Source organism: Podarcis filfolensis, assembly GCF_964270895.1.
Source record: "Podarcis filfolensis genome assembly, chromosome: 13".
In the NCBI taxonomy this organism is placed as follows: domain Eukaryota; kingdom Metazoa; phylum Chordata; class Lepidosauria; order Squamata; family Lacertidae; genus Podarcis; species Podarcis filfolensis.
Genome location: NC_139615.1, coordinates 26,414,935 through 26,434,426, shown reverse-complemented (window position 1 = coordinate 26,434,426; position 19,492 = coordinate 26,414,935). Strand labels below are relative to the sequence as shown.

General features: G+C 47.8%; 1 protein-coding gene across 17 annotated transcripts in view; it reads left to right on the top strand.

Moving 5' to 3' along the window:
- The first annotated feature begins 57 nt into the window (after window positions 1-57).
- The window catches only part of UBTF (upstream binding transcription factor), a 45,305-nt gene continuing 25,870 nt past the window's right edge, over window positions 58-19,492 (top strand). For 2 of the 17 annotated variants that reach the window (XM_083582280.1, XM_083582279.1), the window contains exons 1-9: window positions 176-610; window positions 5,106-5,258; window positions 6,359-6,534; window positions 8,879-8,962; window positions 14,011-14,166; window positions 15,727-15,791; window positions 16,233-16,353; window positions 17,861-17,971; window positions 18,264-18,397. In XM_083582280.1, the coding sequence (XP_083438406.1) occupies window positions 5,201-5,258; window positions 6,359-6,534; window positions 8,879-8,962; window positions 14,011-14,166; window positions 15,727-15,791; window positions 16,233-16,353; window positions 17,861-17,971; window positions 18,264-18,397 (905 nt within the window). In that variant the 5' untranslated portion in view covers window positions 176-610; window positions 5,106-5,200. Of the gene's footprint in view, window positions 611-738; window positions 968-1,264; window positions 2,434-5,105; window positions 5,259-6,358; window positions 6,535-8,878; window positions 8,963-14,010; window positions 14,167-15,726; window positions 15,792-16,232; window positions 16,354-17,860; window positions 17,972-18,263; window positions 18,398-19,492 lie in introns of those variants that run through there. The other 15 variants (XM_083582286.1, XM_083582292.1, XM_083582281.1 and 12 more) reach the window with 14 other exon arrangements.

Below are 19,492 nucleotides of genomic sequence, written 5' to 3'. Positions count from 1 at the left end.
GAAAGGGGAGGTCGCAGGAGGAATTAAAATCGAGTGCGTGTGATTTGTGATCGTTTTACAAGCGCCAAGCGAAGAGGATTTGTGGCAAATGCAAGGTTTTCCCCTCCTCTCTTTTCTTTTTTCCCTTTCCCCTCCTCCCTCTTCTCGTTTGACTACAGTGTTGCAAAAGCAGAGAGCAATAAAAACATACGCACATACACACACACTGAACTCTCTCTCCACACACCCCGAGACACTTAGATCCACAACCTGGTGAGATCCGAGAGAGAGAGATCGGACCACCACCCCCGGAAAAAAATAAATATGCTTCCATTTTTGCAATCCCGTTTAGGGAGCAGATGGAAAAGTGGGGACTTGTGAAGAAAGGCTGTGAGGTTGCCTAAGGATCCGGGAGCCGAAGAGACCGGCTGATTGGAAGAAAAAAGCAGAGCGATGGAGGCGGGGGAAGTGCGAGCTCTCTGCGGGGACTGGAGCGAGTCCACGCCCGGGGCCAGCGCTGCAGAGCTGGCGTGCATTCAACCAACGCTTCCCAGCTAAAGCGAGCCCGGGAAAGAAGAGGGGGGGAGGAAAAAAAGGGGGAGCTTTCCTCCAAAAGCCTTCCGATCTGCAGGTAGGTTGCAGACGTAGAAGGGGGCTCCGAATCTCCCCTCGAATCAGCTCCGGCATGGAGCCCCCCGTTGCAAAGGAGGGTGGGTGGTGGGTAAAGGACGGATCAGGGGGAGGGGGGGAAAGCAGGCACGATCCGAGGCGACGCTGCCTCCAGCCGGGGCTGCCTTTGCGGCAGTGCGAGCGCATGTGGAGCTCGCCATTAACCCGACGCTGCGCTCCGCCATCTGGGGCTGGAGGGAGGCGCTTTTGTTCCCTCCTCGAGCTCCGGCAGCGGAGGAAGACAAGCAGGCGGCGGCCGCTGCTCGGAGGAAGCAGCCACCGTCACTGCTCTCCTCTGCCTGCGTCTCCTGGGTCCTCGGTAAGGCTGAAAAAATGGGGGCTTCCGCTCATTTTTCGGGGTGCATCTTTTTAAAAAAAGAAAATATTATTTCGGGGTTTTTCCCCTCCCGCTTCAACACATTTTTTGGGGGTGGAGGAGACGTGTTATTTTTAAATATATTCATATTTGAGAACCGAACAGGTTTTGTTTTTTGGAAAACGTGTTTTGGGGGCGCGCCCCCTTTCCATCGAGCGGGGCATCGGTGGGGGGGAAGCGGATCGGAGCCCCTTTCCGCCTTCCACGCGGTCGCTTAGGCGAAAGAGGCCGCCGCGTTCGGCCATGGAAGGGCGAGAGAGAAGCCAGGCGGCGGCGGATTCTCGCACGCCGATCCTCGCTCTGCAGGGGCAGAAATAACCAGGCGGCACAATCCGGGGGTTCAGAGACTCGATCCCCCTATTTTTTCTCCCCCGCCCATGGTTTAGGCTTATTTTGGAACCGAGGGGGCCCTGGTCGGGTTAGAAAGAAAGGCGAGGCGGTGGAAACAAGCAAGCCGCCGCCGCCTTTCTCTGGCTGCCTGCAGAGGGAGAGAAGCCAATGGACGGCGGGGGGAACGCACTCATTTTCCCTTTTCTTTCCACCGTCCTCGCACGCTAGTTTTGCTCCCATGCCTTTGCCATTGTACGAAATCGAGAGCCCAAAGCCGCTGCTCGATTTTATTTCGGAAAGGGTATTGTTCCCCGCTTTCCCCCCGCGCGCTGGGGACCTTTGGCGAGCTCGGTCGGCGCTGCTTTTCCGACCGGCTGCAGCCAGCGCGCTCCTCCGCCATCCGGAGGGTGGGTCCATGCAGGCGAGGTCTTCGGCGTCCCTCCCTCCTCTTTTCCTCTCGCTCTCCCCCGACGAGACGCTTTTTTCGGGGGGCCCCCCGCTGCGGAGCGAGTGTGGAGAATCGGGTGAGCGGGCTTTGGCTCCGCCGAGTTCCCGTGCGCCCTAGGCGCGCAGGGGGAGGCGCTCCCCGGGGGTCTGGGCGCTGCTGCTGGTGGAGGCGGTGGCGGCGGCGGCGGCAGAAGCAGCGGCAGCAACAGCCACGACGTGCTGCCCTCCCTCGGCTCTGCCTGGACGCCCCCAGCCGGGCATTCATTTCTCCCTCCCGCCAGCCTGCCTTCCCCGCCCCCCTTCCACCAGCGGCTCCGATGGGGCTGCTGCAGCAGCGGCTCTCCGGCTCCTGCTCCTCCCCACTCGCGCCTGCCGCCGCCACAACGAGGCGGGCTTGTCTCAGCCTTCTTAACCGCCTCGACGAGGTGAGACCGACGGAGAGAAAAAGAGACGCGCAACTCGCCTGGCGGCCCCCTTTCTCCGCGCGCGCACCGGGCTTGGGGTCGCTGCCTGTTCCGAGGCTGACGGCGCGGGATCCGTTGCTTCGCGCTGCGGGTACAGGATTTGGGGGGAAACCACAACCTCGCCCTTCAGATTGGGGACGGCTGCTCACGGTTTCCTCGGGATCGAAGGCGAGTTAATCGGGGGAAACGCGAGAGCCAGCCTCGCCTGCTCGACCACGTTGCCCGACGGCGGGGAAGAGCCACCCTTCTCAAGTGGCTGGTCTCTGGGGATCTGGGGCAGCGGGAAAGCGGTTTGGGGATACAAAGGGGGGAGAGTTAGAAATTTGAGTAAAGGCATTTGGTTAGAGGGAAGGACTGGGTCGCACTTCGAGGATTTATGAAACCAAGATCCAGCGGGGAAAGAGGGTGATCTCTGTTAACAAAGCGGAGAAATCGTATGGGGTTGTGTGTCGAAAGAGAGCTGGATCTTGAATCAATCCCGTAGAAATCCAACAAAGCGAAGAACGGGGAGGGGAAAAGAAATCTCGGGAGCGGGTGATCCGGTGATCCAAAGTTCCCTCCTCCCGGGAAGGTCGACCTAACTCGGTGGAGCGCTGGATCTGCCGAAGAACCGAGGCTTCGGTGGAGCCCTCCTTCCTCCTTGCCCTCGGGAGGAAGGGAGGTTCAAGGCCAGAGGGCTGGAGCCCGTCCCGGGGTTTAAAAAAAAAAATACGTGTGCGAGGGTGGGCGGGAGAGGAATCGGGCAGACGAGGCGGCGGCGGCGGCTAGATTTTTCCTTCGGTGGCGCCCGCAGGGCGTGTGGAGAGGACGGAGGCGGGGGGAGGAGGCGAGGCAGCTGCAGCAGCCGCTCCGACGGCTCGGCTCGGCTCTCCCGCCTGCCTGGAGACAGGCAAAGAGCGAGAGGAGGGGGGCAGCAACCAGCAGCAGCTGCGGCTCTTCTGCTGCAGGGAGGCGGCGGCGGAGATTGGCTGCTGCTAGCGCGGCCTCGGAAGAGCAGATGGAAGGGGAGGGAGGGAGCGCAGAAGAGGCACCCGCAGATCCCACCCCCTCGCCCGGCCTGCCTCTCTTCCTCCACCCCGCCCCGCAGGCCCGCCTCTCTTCCCCACCCACGCTGGGCCAGGGATCCTGGGGCTTGATTCGAAGCCGATCCCGCCCGCCCGCTTCCTTCTCGGCCAAACGAATCGTTTCTTTTGCCTTCCCTGCAACCAGAATCCCGGGGATCTCTGCCTCCTCCCAATCAAGTCTCTCGGCTTTCGATTCTATCTCCTCCCCCTGTCGCTCCCCTTATATAACACTTCCTGTCCTTGCTCTTGAGGACTAGCGTTCCAGTTGCCCTTAAAAACAAAACAAAATACGGATTCTCTACTCACTTAATGCCCATATCCCTCATTCTCTTCTCCTGTACACTCAACAAAGTAACCCCCTTCTCTTCATTCTCCTGTTCCCCATTTTTAACCACTATTGCCTTTTGCTCTTGCCCTTCCTCATAGCTGTCTGTGTAGGCTACCTCGTTTTTATCCTTGCATCAACTCTGTGAGGAAAGTTACACTGAGGGGGAAAGTTACTAACTGGCCCATTGACTTAGAAATGACCACACACACACCCTGAAAAAATCAAGGTGAGAAAGTGGAACTCCTGGAAGGATCAACTGAGCTGCACTAGAAAATTTTGCAGAACAGGATTCCAACCGTAGCTTGTCCTGTTTTACATATTTTTAAAATAAATTGCTAACTGGCCCGAGATCACTCACTTGACTTTTATGGCAGAGTAGATAATCAAACTTGGCATCCTCGGTCCACGTCAACACTCTAAACTCAAGACTACCCTGGCTGTAATGCCGCCCCTCTAAAAAATCCCTCTCCTGTGATTTATTCCACTATCAAACATTTTGCATTCCCCTTTTATGTGACATAGATCCCACTTTGGGGCCTCCCATGCCTAGTGCTGTTGGAGGCCTTTTCTGTTTAGAGGATCCCGCTGAGACCTACTTCAGCTTTGCAGATTCCCCACACACACACCCAACTTTTAGCACACTTAGCCGCATTTGTGAAATGGATTCCTTTCTGAATCCAGATTTATACGCCAATCAGAGCCGGATTTAGGTTTGGTGAGGCCCTAAGCTACTAAGGTAATGGGGCCCTTTATATGTCCAGCTGTCCTTTGTCAACAAATGGTTGCTTTTTTTGTGTTGAATAAAAGCTATTTGATAATTTATCAACCTAATTGGTATCTAAAGCCCTTTGCACATAACCAATTATGTATTTATCAAGGTAATCGTTGAACTGAAATACAATTAATAGGTTTTTTTCTTTAATTTTTTTGTGGGGGCAAGAGAGTGGGGCCCCAAGTTATATCTTATACATAAATCCAGCACTGACGCCAATGAATAGATGTGCTGTTACAATCCTCTAGGTCAAGGGGTAGACAGATGTTGCTGGAGGACTGTTCTTATCTCTTGCCGTTGGCCATGATAAGATTCAGGGCCCAACTTTTCTCTAGGGAAAGAGAATTCCAGAATGTTCCTGTGGCCGTCTTTGGACACCCGCCGTTTCCTCTGCCTACAGGAAACCTTCCCCTCCATCCACCAGAGAAGATAATCCTGTTACTGTTCACATAATCACTTACCCAAGGGTGAAAGGAAAATGTGTTGAGACCTTGATTTTATCAAAACTCCTTTCTTTTTTTAAAAAAAACTCACTTGAACTTGCAGGTTCAAGTTCAGGAGTTGTTATTCTGTGTGCAAACAAGCCACCTGTTTTTGGAGGGGACGTGCTGGTGCTGTTAAGAAGGGCAGTAGCGGGAAAGCAGAGGCTGTAACTCCCGTTCATTCCTGCTTTCAGGGTGAAAAGTGATTGACGCCATCGTGAAGGGGGGCGAGAGGGAGCTGGAAGGGGCAGACCCAGGAGGTGTCACCCTAGGGTCCGAGAGGTGGAGGATGAACGGAGAAGCGGATAGCCCAACTGACTTAGAAATGACGGCCCCCAAAAACCAAGGTGAGAAGGTGGGAACTCCTGGGAGGGTCAGCTGGGCTGCGCCAGAAAATTTTGCAGAACAGGATTCCAGCCGCAGCTTGTTCTAGTTTGCATATTTTAAAAAAAGAAATTGATTGCCGGACAAAGTAAATCCTTTATAGAAGTCTCATGAATTAGCTTACTGAATTTCTAGCCAGATGGGAATGCAGGAAGGAGTTTTCCTTTTTCAGCCAACTTGGTGCAAAGCTGTCCATCTCTCCTCTGCCACCCTAGTTACTTGCCTGATGGCAGTTTCTGGTTGTCTGTGGCTATCAGGCTAAGTGCTTAAATACAAGAATACTTTATTACCTCGTTCATGCATTCCTAGTCTCTTCTTGAGAATATGATGTTTACCATCTATGCAGGGCCTCCTCCCCACCTCCCACTTTAATTATATAATTTAGAATATATTGGAGATTTTTCCTGGTCGTGGACAGAAGGTTGATTAAACATGAAATTTCCAGACCCTTAGGGTTCATGTTTGCATATGTTGCTGTTGAACTCTTTATGGGCAAAGCTAAGACTTGCATGTTGGGATTTGTAGTCCATGGGTACTATTTTGCTATGAACATGAAACCCTGTTGGCTATTGCTTTGCTGTTATTTTATATATGCTTCTAAATCCTCAGCAAGATACTAAGAAGAGTCTATCTAAGGCTTGGTGAGGTGGAGGTAGCCTCTCTGTGCATCATTATATAAGCATCCTCATACTCCCTCGAATTTTGACACAACCCAAATTTGAAAAAGAGCAATTAGATTCTTGCGTACAAAACGGTAAATAGTCTAATTAGGGAGATAAAAGGTTGCTTTCTTTAGGATCCTTGAAAAGAGCTGTACATTGAGCTGTACATTGCAATAAGCACGTTTTTAAATTAAATTTTATATTTAAACAATATGTTGACTTAGTAATAAGGCGCATTGAATTCAACAGGACTTATTCCCAGGTAAGTGGATGTAGTATTGCAGGCTGAGCAGATGATTTCATTGGCTAAAAGCAACTTGGTGATGAACCTTAGTATCCTTAGTGTATGCCAAATGTAATGTATGATATACAGAGTATATGTTTCCCCTCCCCTCCCGCAGACCGTTGGACCCAGGAAGATATGCTCACCCTCTTGGAGTGCATGAAGAACAATCTGCCCTCCAATGACGGCAGCAAGTTCAAAACCACCGAATCCCACCTGGACTGGGACAAAGTTGCCTTCAAGGACTTTTCCAGTGAGATGTGCAAGATGAAGTGGAATGAAATCTCCAATGAGGTAGCCTTTTTTATACTTGATATGGGTCTGTGACATGAAATGTCGTTTAGTATGAGGATGGGGCACTTCTCTTTGTTCTGGGCTCTCTGGTCTGCTGCAGTGCTGCCTTGATCTGAATGCTGGGTCCTAAGACTTTGCCAGTGTGATAGCAAGGCAGGAGTGCTGCTTCCTTCCCTGGTTCTTCTGTGTCTTCTGCCTTGCCCGTAAAGCTCTCCCTTCTTTTATCAGATGCCCACATCTCTTTCAAGTCCCTCTCCATCCACATACCACCAAAACTACCTGCCTCTTGCTGCCAGTTCCCATCTGCCCGATCACTCCTCTTAATTACATCCTCTCTATCTCCTTCATCTTTGCCTGGGCAGGCAAAGGGCTGGCCGGCTGCCTTCTTATTAACTCTCCACATCCATGTCACATTTTGGCCGCAGTCCTAGATCCACTTACCCGAGAGCAAGCCCCATTGATCTCAGGATTGCACTGTCGAATGTGTTGATGGTATGAATGAAACCACTATCGCTACTACAAAGGCAGTCCTCGAGGAGATCCTGTTTTTGACCATTAAGTCGTTGTGCTTCAGTAAGAAAAGAGTTTTGAAGGGAGGCTGCAGCAGGAAGCTGAAGAACCATGGCTGGCAGAAGACAGATTGGGATATACTGGTAGAGAGAGATCTGGGCAAGATCTCTGGCAGCAGACCAGCAAGAGTTTCCAGCTCCCAGTAATTAAAACAACAGCAACGAAAAGCGCAAATTAGACTGCTGAAATAAATAAAAGCTTTTTAGGAAAACCAACCCCCTGTAACACTCAGTTCACATTCCAAAAACAAATTCCTGGGCTAAGCATGTGTTCATAAGTACTCTCTTCCTTGATTCTAATGGCTATTTTACACTGGGTTTCACTTGGTGGACTTTGGGGTGCTAGTAAAATAACACAAAGTAGATCCCACAAGCCTGAAGTTTGCTTACCCCAGCATTAGAAAATTTGTTAGGGTTGAAGTCAAGACAGATGGCATTTAGGAACGTCTTTCTTGCTGCAGAAATTTATTGTTCCGCTTTAAGGTGTTAAATATATTATCTTTCTTGTCTTGCTAACTTAAAACCGATAATTACTAGTTAATGTTACTGATGAGCAACTGATTTGATCTTGTATTTATTTGAGTTGTGCATAGAAATGTTTCCTTTTCACTGCTATTCTGTGTTTTTGGGTTCACTGTAAAATCCTTTCACCCTATGTACTAATGCAAATATAAACTTAGGCATTGACATACTGCTTAATCCCTTAAAATTTATTACATTTCTAAGCATAAAAATGCAAAATCTCTAAGGTGCTATAGGATTCTGTTATTTTTGCTAGAACAGCTGTTCTCAGGAATTTGCTATTAATGGCCTTATTGAAACATAAAACCAGGCCCTAGTTTGTTCAAATGTGTGAGCTGAGCCCAGAAGACTAACCACAGTCGGTTAGCTGGCAACAAACCACAAAGTGAAGCATGGTTTGCTGTTGGCTTCTGCGAGCCATGGCTTGTTTTAATTGTGGCTTTGGTGTTATGACCAGTACAAATGGCCGTGCTTAACTATGGTTTGTTTGCCCTAGTTATGCACCAAGCTGTGGGAGATTAGGCTAGAACAGCTGGAGAACAATCTTAAGTTTTGACATGGTTTGCTTGCTCGTCTGTGAGATAACTCATGGTTGGTTAAGCAAGCCACGATTAAAACTAACCATGGATTACCATAATGTGCAAACACAGCTGTTGTATGTTTCCTGGCAGCTGTATGCTAGATATTGCACAAAACATAAAGGCAACATGGTACCTTCCCCAGAGAGAATACACTCCACAATCAACACCCCAGACATAGTTAATTTTAGGTAGTTACTAGCATAATGCGCGAATGCAGCCAATGTATGTTTAGTGGCAGCTGTGTGGTAGGTGCTGTATGAAACGTAGAAGCAACAAATTGCCTTCCCATTTGACACTCCATGGATGCCCCAGGCACATAGGGGATTGTTAGAACTATTGATGAATCACCTGCTTGCTAATGCAACAAAGTCAATTTGCTTTTTGCCACAGACTCCATTAAGATGCCTTCTTTGAGAATTAAAGGATATGTAAGAACTTAGGTAGTTCCCCCATCCAAATACTGATCAAATTCAGACATGCTTAGCTGCAGCAAGGTGGTGGCTTCATAATTGGGGATTTGTGTAAAGGTGCCCTTAGCTCTCAGTTCCGCTCACAAGTTCAGTCATTCAGTTGTGGTTGCTATGGTGTGCTAGTAAAGACTTGCAGCCCTGGAAATGGTTTACAATGCTGTTCTCTCCCCTGTCTGGTTGCATTTGCTGGTTGCTCCTGCAGGTGAGGAAGTTCCGAACCCTGACAGAACTGATTATGGATGCTGAGGAGCACGTGAAAAACCCATACAAGGGCAAAAAGCTGAAGGTAAGCGTTGACTCAGTGGAGGGAAGGACTCACGAGAGAACGTCTCCTTCTGAATCTGGCTGGCTGCTCTGTTAACTTTCCTGCTTTTTTCCTGTGCTGCAGTGCTTGGCAGCCAGTGTTTCTTAACATTGCTGACCCCCATGCAAGATCCCACAGGGCAGGGGTGGGTACCAAGATGCCCTCCAGATAAATGGGACTACAGCTCCCATCATTCCTGATAATTGGTCATGCTGGGTGGGGAGGTTGGAAAGTGTAGTCCAAAAACATCTGATGGCACCATGGCAGCTGGTTCTGCCATAGGGGAGAAATAGTGGAATAGTGCAGCTTCCAGTGTCACACACCTGTCCTATAAACAATCCTCATTACACACACACACACACACACACACACGTATACACATACACGTATACACACATGCATTTCAATTTGCAGTTGTTGATATGCGTATCCCTTTAACAATCAGCAAAGCGCTTTTTAAGAGTGCAGAAGGGTAGCACAATTGTATTGTCTCTTGCCCCTCCCCTCTGAATTAAAGTGCTTAAAACCAGATTACTTCAAAGAATGTGAAAAACTGAGAATGAGTCACTCCCAAAGCATGTGCCAGGAAGGAGCTCTCTGGGGGCAGGCAGGTAGTAATACATGAATGAGTCAAAGTTGCTAGAAGCTTCAAAGCAGCCATCTTTAACAGGAACCTGCCCACTGCAGCCTGTTATTTTTATTTTATTTTATTAGTTAATACCTCGCCCATCTGGCTGGGTTTCCCCAGCCACTCTGGGTAGCTTACAACATACCTAAAAACATAATAAAAACATCAATCCTTAAAAACTTGGATGTCTTCTAAAAGTCAGATAGTTGTTTGTTTCCTTGACATCTGAAGGGAGGCCATTCCACAGGGAGGGTGCCACTACCGAGAAGGCCCTCTGCCTGGTTCCCTGTAACTTCACTTTGCGCAGTGGGGGAACCAGCAGAAGACCCTCGGAGGAGGACCTCGAGTGTCCGGGCTGAGCGGTGGGGGTGGAGATTCTCCTTCAGGTATACTGGGTATACTGGGCCGAGGCTGTTTAGGGCTTTAAAGGTCAGCACCAACACTTTGAATTAATTTGGGCATGCAAATCACACAAACAGCAATAATGTAGGGAGGGAGAACAGGGATGGCCACATGTGACGGGAGCACATCTGTTGAGGGGAGCCCTGCTGCAGGCATACCCCTCTAGTATGTGGGTGATAGAGGCAAGACCAGGGCAGATAGCCCTGCTTTGGCTCCATGCTGTAGCTTTCTGTGCATGCTGGAATAGGTCTTTTGTCTCTGCATGATCTACTGCTTTGGTCTTCCCTTCAGCCAGGCAGCATCTGATGAGGGGCAGGTATGTTTGCCACACCTGTGCCTTGGATGCCACCAGATCATTCAGTACTCTCTCAGATGAAGAGATTCAGCAGAATTCACCCCTGCACACTTGCATTTCTGCAGGGGTTACAGCTCTGGGCTTGCCTCCTTCCATTCAGGAGTCCCGCTTAAGACACAGTTCCTCGCCGAAGTACAGAAAGAGGGCAGGTGACTGTGAGCAAAATCTGAGCATTGTGTTTGGTGACCCTCTTCTCTTTCCCCATGCTGCCACAAGTCATATTCTCTCTTTCAACCAGTGTTTTCTAAAGAGGATGAAGTGAGGTTCATTCCATGAAAAGGCCAGAATCCAAACTGGATAGAAAACATGAGAAGAAGAAGAATACCCCACCTTTTCCCCTGAGGGGGCTCAAGGCAGCTTATATATAAAAACAAGAGCAGCTGAAAACGTACAGGAAACAATAATTAAAAAGCAATTATATGTTAATGGAATTAAATCTATACTGTTATTATTATTACTATTGCAGTGCTCTAGTTAACAGGCTACTTTTGGTGGAAGTAGAGTATTGAAAGGGTTGCCTGTTGACCAGGAAAAAAATGGGTTGGGTCTGCTTTTGTTTCTTTCTAACAGCAGCTTTAAGTGGCAGGAATGAGCAAGAAACTTTCATAGGAAAAAGCATTACCACCAACTTGTGTCTACTCACAAGGTTTTAGGAGCTAGAAGAGGTTAGAAAGCTGACAGACCTACATATCATTCCACGGTGTAGAGTAAAACAAAATTGGAACGCCCTTTCAGCTTCGTTAGGCCAACCTAAATGTCACAAAATTAGTCTGCAAGCTTTTGAGTTCCTCAGAACACTTCATCAGGATAGTGAATTATGTGTGTGTAGGGAGAGTTGATGTAGAATCCGTGGAGTCAGCTTTTAAGATGAAATGTGGAAGTTACAGGCATCCAAATGAGGCTTTCTCTAGGAGCTCTGCAGATTTCAGGTTGCACCAAATGCTGCCAAGGGCTTCTGGGAAGAAAACACTTTCCCCCTATCCCCCTCCCCTTCCTTTGTTTGCAATCTATCCTAATGAAGGGTTCTGGAGAAAAATTTCACGCTCTTTTGTGACATTTAGTTGGTCTTTAATAAAGGTATGGGCCTAACATCAATTTTAGATTTACCCTTTTGTGTTGCCCGTATCTGTTGTTCTTCCGTGAGTGCTCATGCACTCTGAAGACTGCCTGAGGTGCCGTTTGGAAGATTTACACACACACACACACACACACACACACACACAAAAACTCCACCTTGGCGCCCTTTTTCTGAGTCGTTCCTATTTGGAGCACTGCCAGTTGCTTGAACTGTTGGTTTTCAGTCAGAGCTGTTTTTTCAACACCTGTGCTTTTCTCTTCTTTGGGTGTTTCCTGTTTTAGGAGGTCACAAAATGAAAATCGAATTTCTCAGATCTGCTTTTCGAACAAATGGGACGGAAGCACAAATGGGGGGGGCGCTTGAACCCCAGGCATGGTGCCCTGCGCATGCATTTTAGCCATGGCAACTGTATTTCTTGCAGTTCCCAGGCGTGGCCCTGTCAACCAGGCATTAAAGAAACTATAAATCCAGTTTAAGAAAAACCTGTAACTGAGAGATACCAACTTTTTATTTTTTATTTCTTAGATTTATATACCACCCTTCATCGTAAGATCTCAGGCCGTTCACACAATAAAATACAGAAACAAGTAAATGAGTAAAACAAAACAGCAAAACAATAACATCCCACAGACACCTTTAAAAAACTGTAGAATATTAATCAACCTGAGGACTGGTTGAGGAGGAACATTTTTGCCTGGTTCCTAAACTTATATAATGCATCCTCTCTTAAAAATGTTTATACCCTGCTTTTCCTTAGAAAAGTTTAAGGCAGCTCACAAACAGGAGCCATAAAATTCAGTGAAATCAGAAGACACATTTGAGAGGAGTTGTTGCTCTTGAGCCCCCTTCTGCATGAGAAGTAGGACGTTCACATAGAATCTTAGAGTTGGAAGGGACCCAAGGGGCATCTAGTCCAACCCCCTGCAATGCAAGAATCTCAGCTAAAACCAAGTGTTTACCAGCCATGTGTTACAACTATGTGGCTGGGTGGGGGACTTGTAGGATCCACTGCATATCGCAGCCATGCCTTCTGTCATTGGTGCTCAGGGTGGAAATGCTTCCACACCAGATGGCTCTCAGCACAACCTCATGTGTGGTGGTGGAGTTCCTCCCTTCCAGTGTATAGATGCTCTGCCTGTGTGTTGCAGTGAGGTCAGGTGACATGGCCACGGCATGGCTCTATGTGGTGCTTTGAAGTCCCGACAATCAGCCAATTGTTGGGACTTCAAAGCACCACCCAGAATTCTTCGCAAGCTCCTGCATTTTGGCCCAGCCCAGATGCCTGTTTACCTGCCTCCTTGTGACACTGGGTAATTGGCAGGTGGGCCCTAAAGGCCTAACAGGCCTTAATGGGTCATCAGCTTTTGTTCAGATGCAGGATCTTTCCCTTCCCCTGCTGCTACTGGACACTTTAAGCTGGAGGTGCCAGGGATTGAATCTGGGGCCTTCTGCATTTCCCCCTGAGATACAGCCTCTACCTTTGGAACAGTATGGGAGCAGAAGCAGTATCTTGGGACTTAATATTTGGCCTCTTAATGGCATCTTAACACAGACGGAATCTTAACTTGCCTTTTCCCCCAAAGCCTTTGCATTGTTTTCTCCCCCACTCCCTTTATTGCAAATAAGCCAAAGTATGTGTTGTTGAAATAGTCGCGAATTCTTCCACTTCCTTGCTTTGGCTGTTTCCGTATTTATTTTATTAGACAGCCCCCACTTGAGGTAGGGGGCCTGTTCTTTGTAAACTGTGTACATAGATGACGCTGTGTAAATAACACTGATACAGTTTACATGCACTGACCTGCCTTGTGAATGAATTTAATCTGCCTCAAGCAGGGACCGAGTGGTTTACAACATTAAAATAAATAAGAAAAATAGTGGTGAAAGAAATGGGCCACTAAAAGCTATCTCTGGATGCTAAAATCCTTTTGCTTTTTTAAAAAATTAAAAAACAACACCTGATTGACTTGCTGTCTGCAACTTGTTTCAGTCTCTTGCCCTCTGGAGAATCCCTGTCTCCATTCACAACCACTGTTGCCCCTTTAAGCTCATGCCCATGACTAGCCAATTATGGTGGATCTAATTCATTAACCTTTTCTCATCTTTTAATTCTGATTTAATTCTTTTTTTTCACCTTCTGATTGGGGTGGAGTTTGTGGGCGGGAGAAAAAACCCGAAACATATTTTTTTTCTCATTTGCTATGGGGGAAGGTCTTGCTGCTGTGTGTACAGGGTTACATGGGAATGATTTGCTTCTGAAAAGTACTAACTAGATTTGGGGTAAGAAACCTGCTTCTCACTGCCCTTTGGTGTAGTTCCATGGGGCTGCCTGCAAGTGATCAATTCAGCCCTATGTTAGTAGGGAGCAAAAATGATGGGACTCTCCGTGTCCCCCGCAAAAAAATACAGTGGGGGAGCATGTGCACACACAGAACAAAATGGAGATGGCGTGGAATAGAAAGAGTCATGTGATGTTAATTTAAAAGCAGCAACACATTTTGTGGACTTCTGACCAGGCAGGCTCGAAACAATAAACCTTCCTTGTTGCTTCCTTTCCTGTCCCTATTCAGAAGCATCCTGACTTCCCCAAGAAACCTTTGACTCCATATTTCCGTTTCTTCATGGAGAAGCGAGCAAAGTATGCTAAGCTACACCCGGAAATGAGCAATCTGGATCTCACCAAGATACTATCCAAAAAGTATAAGGAGCTCCCTGAAAAGAAGAAGGTGAGCAAATGAACATGGAGGCTGTGGAAAGTGCTGCATATGAGCATCTGCAGGGATGCAGCTCTCTGTGCTGTGGGGAGCATCCTAGTGCTTGTTCCCCTTTCTCTGCAGGCCAGCTTTTCCCAGCTTGGGACTGATGGGAGTTGTAGTCCAAAGCATCTGGAATGTGCTGGGTTGGGGAAGGTTTCTTTTGCAGAAGGCAGCATCAGCAAGGTGCTCTTGGGAGTCTTATGCAAAAGGGCCTTCTGCAAGGAAAAGCCCCTTCCCTCAATTACCTTGCAGTGTTCAGAAACCAAGCCAAAATGTATGACGACCGACCCCCCCCCCCATCATTTTGATGCTTCCCTTCAGCTGCAGTTCGGCAATGGCTGGAAATGTTTAGGGCCTTGAAAATGGAATTTGCTTTACTGCGAAAGCCCATTTTATAGGATGCCATCGTTCTGGGATGACTACTCCCAGAACTCACTTCGACCTCTTATGGGTTGTAGTAAGCTAAGCCCTATTCAGAGTTGGTCCCATGAAATAAATGATCCCAAAGTTAGTCATGTCCATTAGGAGGTCAGCTCTGAATGGGGCTATTGAAGAATGCCACCTTGCGCTTTTACATATTCAAGGTGGGTTAATTGGGAGGTTGAAGTGTCTGTTTTTAGCTTAGGGAACGCATGTACTGCTTGATGTTTCTTTTAGCAAAAATGGGTTCCTAGGTGCCATCTTACCTGTTGGCACCTTCCAGTTTCCCAGCCTTGAATGATGTATGGCAGGGGTGCAGGAACATCTGGCCCTGAGGCGGGCTTCATGCCTCCTCTTTATCGAGCCCTTGGGCCACTCTGTAGGCGGCCCCTTTTTCCCCAGGCCACATCCTTCCCTGGCCCTGCTCCTATTGCACCCTGACACACATGCTTTTGCCTGGCTGACTTGCGGCCTTGAGCTGTAATAGTGCCTCTTTGCTTGCCTGGATGGAGAGAGGGGTGTGTGCATTGTATGTAGAAACCTCTTGACTTCTGCACGACTGCAAGGCAAGTCACAACCATAGACCCACCCGCTTTTGCTTTTGGCCCTACCCACCACTTGCATGTGGCCCCTGGACTGTAAAAGGCACCCCATGCCTGATGTGAGGTGTCTTCTCCACTATGGAGGCCAGAGAGAGAGAGCAAGAGGCATGTCTGTCTGTGTGAATGGTTGTGTTCGCTTTCTCCACCCCTCCTAGTCTCCTGAGGGGCTTGAGAGCATGCAACAGTTTCCCCAAAGATGGCAGTTCACCTGCCTGTTTAACCCTCATGCCACTACTTGCCTGCTCATGCCGCTCCCAGAGACTAGCAGATGCCACAGGGCTTTGTTGTGTTTCCTTGGCTTGCTGAGGGTCTAAGCTTCTAAATGTAGCAGGAAGGAGGTGGTCTCAAGGAATGGAGGAGGGCCCAAAGAGCTGCACAGTTCTGCCCTCTCCTGCTTCATGTGTTAGAAGTGTTTTAGTGTTGTGGCTGTTCTTGGAAACTTGTCAGCTTTTCCTGTCTCACCTGTATTCAACACCTCCCCCCCCCTTTTTTTTGGTTTGTCTTCTAGATGAAGTACATCCAAGACTTCCAGCGAGAGAAACAAGATTTTCAGCGAAATTTGGCAAGATTTAGGTAAGAGTTATCTAAGCAATAGCTTCACCTTTAGCACGTCAGGCGTGGCTGTGGATTTCAGTTGCAGACATGTACCAAAATTTACTTACGTTAACATTGCCGCAAAAAGCTGCTTTGTTTTGGTGATAAGGGACTAAAAAGGTCATATCCTGCAATGTAGGAACCTCTTTTCTTTCCTGTCTGGAAACCTGGGTCAACAAATGGCAAAATTCACAAATGAATATATTCTTCAGGCAGGTAGAATAATTTCCATCTGAAAGGGCACCTTCTTATGAGAAGAGCCTGAATCAAATTAGCGGCTTCTTTCAGTGTTTGAGAGGTGGGAATGATGAATGGGGCTTTAAAGGAAGTGGATAATGTGTTTCTGTGTTTCATATGGTTCTGGTACTGCCACTGCCTTACCATTTTGTCCCCACCCCCTGTTACTTTTGCTCTGTGAAGGGAAGACCACCCCGACCTCATTCAAAATGCCAAGAAGTCTGATATCCCAGAGAAACCCAAGACTCCTCAACAGCTCTGGTACACTCATGAGAAGAAGATCTACCTGAAAGTGCGCCCTGATGTAAGTAGGTGGTGTAAGAGACTTGGATAAGAAGAGCCCACGAGATGGAGGAAAAGGGGGGGATTTTTTTTGGGGGGGGAGAACGATGACACACAGCTGTGTTCTTAAAAAGGAGGACAATGAAGGAATGTAAGGAAGGATATGCATTCTGTACCCAATAAATCCAGATTTTGCTCTTAGACTGATACACAGACTAATTTTATTTCTGGGTACTCCACTGTGTTAGTACCACTTTACAGCTGGAGCAGAAACAAGTGGCAAAAGACTTGTCTGTTTGGGCCGCCGATGGGATATCATATTTTGAATTTTATTTTTTAAACCTTCATTTCACACAACCCACATGTTAGAAGGAAATGTTCCTTGTAAGCAATGCTGTTTTCCTACGTGAAGGGGTATTAAAATAACAACAACAACAACAATGGAGGAGGAAGTTTTCAAATATGCAATCCCTCCCCCCATTGAAAATCTAGAAAAAGCTTTGCCTCTTGATTCTGCTGAGTATATAATGCAGTTCCCCAAGGTGATGCCCTCTAGGTGCTTTGGACTACAGCTCTCATCAGCCCCCACCAGCTTGGCTGTGGTGGCTTGGGCTGATGGGAGCTGTAGTCCAAAGAATCCAGGTTTGAGGAAAGCTGGTGTTACCTGTTCCAGAGAGAGCTAGAGAAGTGATGGGGGGAAATAGCAAGTGAAATGATCAGGAAAATGGAGGAGCCCCTTTCTAATGAAACAGAGGCTTAGGAAACTGATCCGGTAAGAATTTAGGGTGATCCAGTTTTAAATCATGAGAAAATAAACTCTGGAACTCACTGCCACAGAGTGTTGGTGATGATTGATAGACATAAATGGCTTTGAAAGAATTGTAGGCGGTTCTGTAGATAATAATATTATTAGCAGTAGAGTGGGTTGCCAGAGACAAAACACCACCAATGCCAGTGGCTTGAGGACAAACAGGAAATCTCATTTTCCAGCTTGCCTGCAGGCATCTAGAGGGCTGATATTGGAGACAGATAGGCTAAATAAATCTGATCCAGTCCTTAGTGTTCGTGTGTAATGTTTGCATGCGGTTTGTTTAGCTTTGTATTCTCTGCTGCTGTAATTCATATCTGGATATTTGGTCCTCTGGGTCAGAAACAGGAATAGAGTGAGGAAAAGGACATGAGACCTATGGCCCATGAGGGCTAGAAATATTCTTAGTATTTTAAAATAAACATTTTAGATTCTCAGATTGCCTTGTTTGATGCTAGATATCAGATTCTTATGTAGCAAGTAAGCAAACCCACAGATTGTGGGTTTATATATTTCCTGTGTATTGGGCTTTTTCGCTCCCTTTAAAGGAGCCTGAGGAAAACTTTTTTTTTCTAACTTGCCTTTCCAAAAGTGTAGCTTAGCTCACTGCCGTACCATTAGGGTGGGCAGTCCATCCCCTTTTGCTTCCTCCCCTATTTTTTCATTTTTACCTATTTTTTATTACTATTATTATTTCCCCTTCCTCACCTGGGTTTTTCAGGCCACCACGAAGGAGCTGAAGGATTCGTTGGGCAAGCAATGGTCTCAGCTCTCGGACAAAAAAAGGCTGAAATGGATTCATAAGGCTCTGGAGCAGCGGAAGGAGTATGAGGTAGGGAACACTCAACAGTTCCCCTCCATCTTCTCCCCCCTGTGCTCAGCCCGGCCTTGTCGCAGCTGTAGAAACCCAGCCGCGCTCCGAGAGCCGACTTCTGGGCATCGCTCCCTCGGAAGGGAGTTGCAAAGCAACTCCTCCTCTGCTTCTTCTGCCAAATGTTTAAAACTGGTCAGGGTAGCACAGGCCGGGCCCCCTCCTGCCCTGTCCACAACCCCAGAGCCTAGGGAGGGTATTCTACCAGCCTGCCTCTGTCACGCTAAATGCCCCGTGTGTTTTCTGCCCACAGGAAGTGATGCGGGATTATATCCAGAAGCACCCAGAGATGAACTTCGAGGAAGGTGCGCCCCCTCGCTCCACCCTGACTAAAGCGGAGAGGCAGCTGAAGGACAAGTTTGATGGGCGACCCACCAAGCCGCCTCCGTAAGTTGCCGTGCCCTTGAGAATTGGGTTTGGTAGTTGGGGAGGAGTTGTGAGGGCACTTGGGCATTTCCACATTGGTAAATGTAATTCATATTGGGCTGGAACTGTATGCCAGTAAAAATATACCCAGGTGGGAGGGCGACATCTGCCATCCACCCAATGTCTGCTTGTTGTGGGAAGATGCCCATGCGTTAGACTTAAGAGTGGGATGGATGCAGGTTCAAAGCCCTGCTCAGACATGAAGCTCACAGTGCATGGGCCAGTCACTGCAAACTTAAAATCTTCTTCGCAGGACTCCTGTGAGGCTAAAATGGGGGTGGGACACATGCCATCTTGACTCCTTAAATGAAGACGAGATACAAATTTATTGAGTTACTCAAGACTGGACACTCACTTCTTGTGTCCATGCTCTCCTCACTTGATGGAAGGAGTCTTTCTATTGGCAGCTTCCTTGAGTCCCTGCCTGACGTTCGACATTGAGATGGAAGTGGTTCATCTCACATATGCACATAAAAACACCCTGGTAGGACTCTCCTTTCAGCCTGCCTCAGCTGGTTGCTCAGGGTATTGGAAGGAGATTGACAAGTTCCCACACTTCTCCATGACCACCATCACTTGCAGGCTTCCTGTGAGATTAGCTGAGGAGTTCCTCTTCAGGATCTTCCTTCATGCAGCTCTCTTGAGTTGTGTGTTTTTTCCTGATCTGCTACCCATCTTCATACCTGGGAGTAGGCCTTGCCTCGTGGGGAAGCCTTTGCTTCCAGTAGGTGTTAGGTGCTGCTGCTGGCAAGGGGGTTGTTCTGGGGTTGTCCCCTCCTCCTGAGTCTTGTGCTAGGAAAACACAACTGCTCACCATTTTTGTACTTGGGCTGCTCTTGAATCCACCCCACTGCTTCACTCTTCTAGAAGTATTTTCCTGCGTTCCACAGCCTCAGAGCAGAGGAGGCTTCCTGAAACCCTGATGCAAAAGCCAATTCAGATATCATTGCATTGCTGGTTTTCTCTTGATTTCCTGCCATGTGTCAAGTATTAAATGGATGTCATTTATGTTGTAGTTCCACACAATATCTATTGTATTTTCTAGTCATTTTTTAT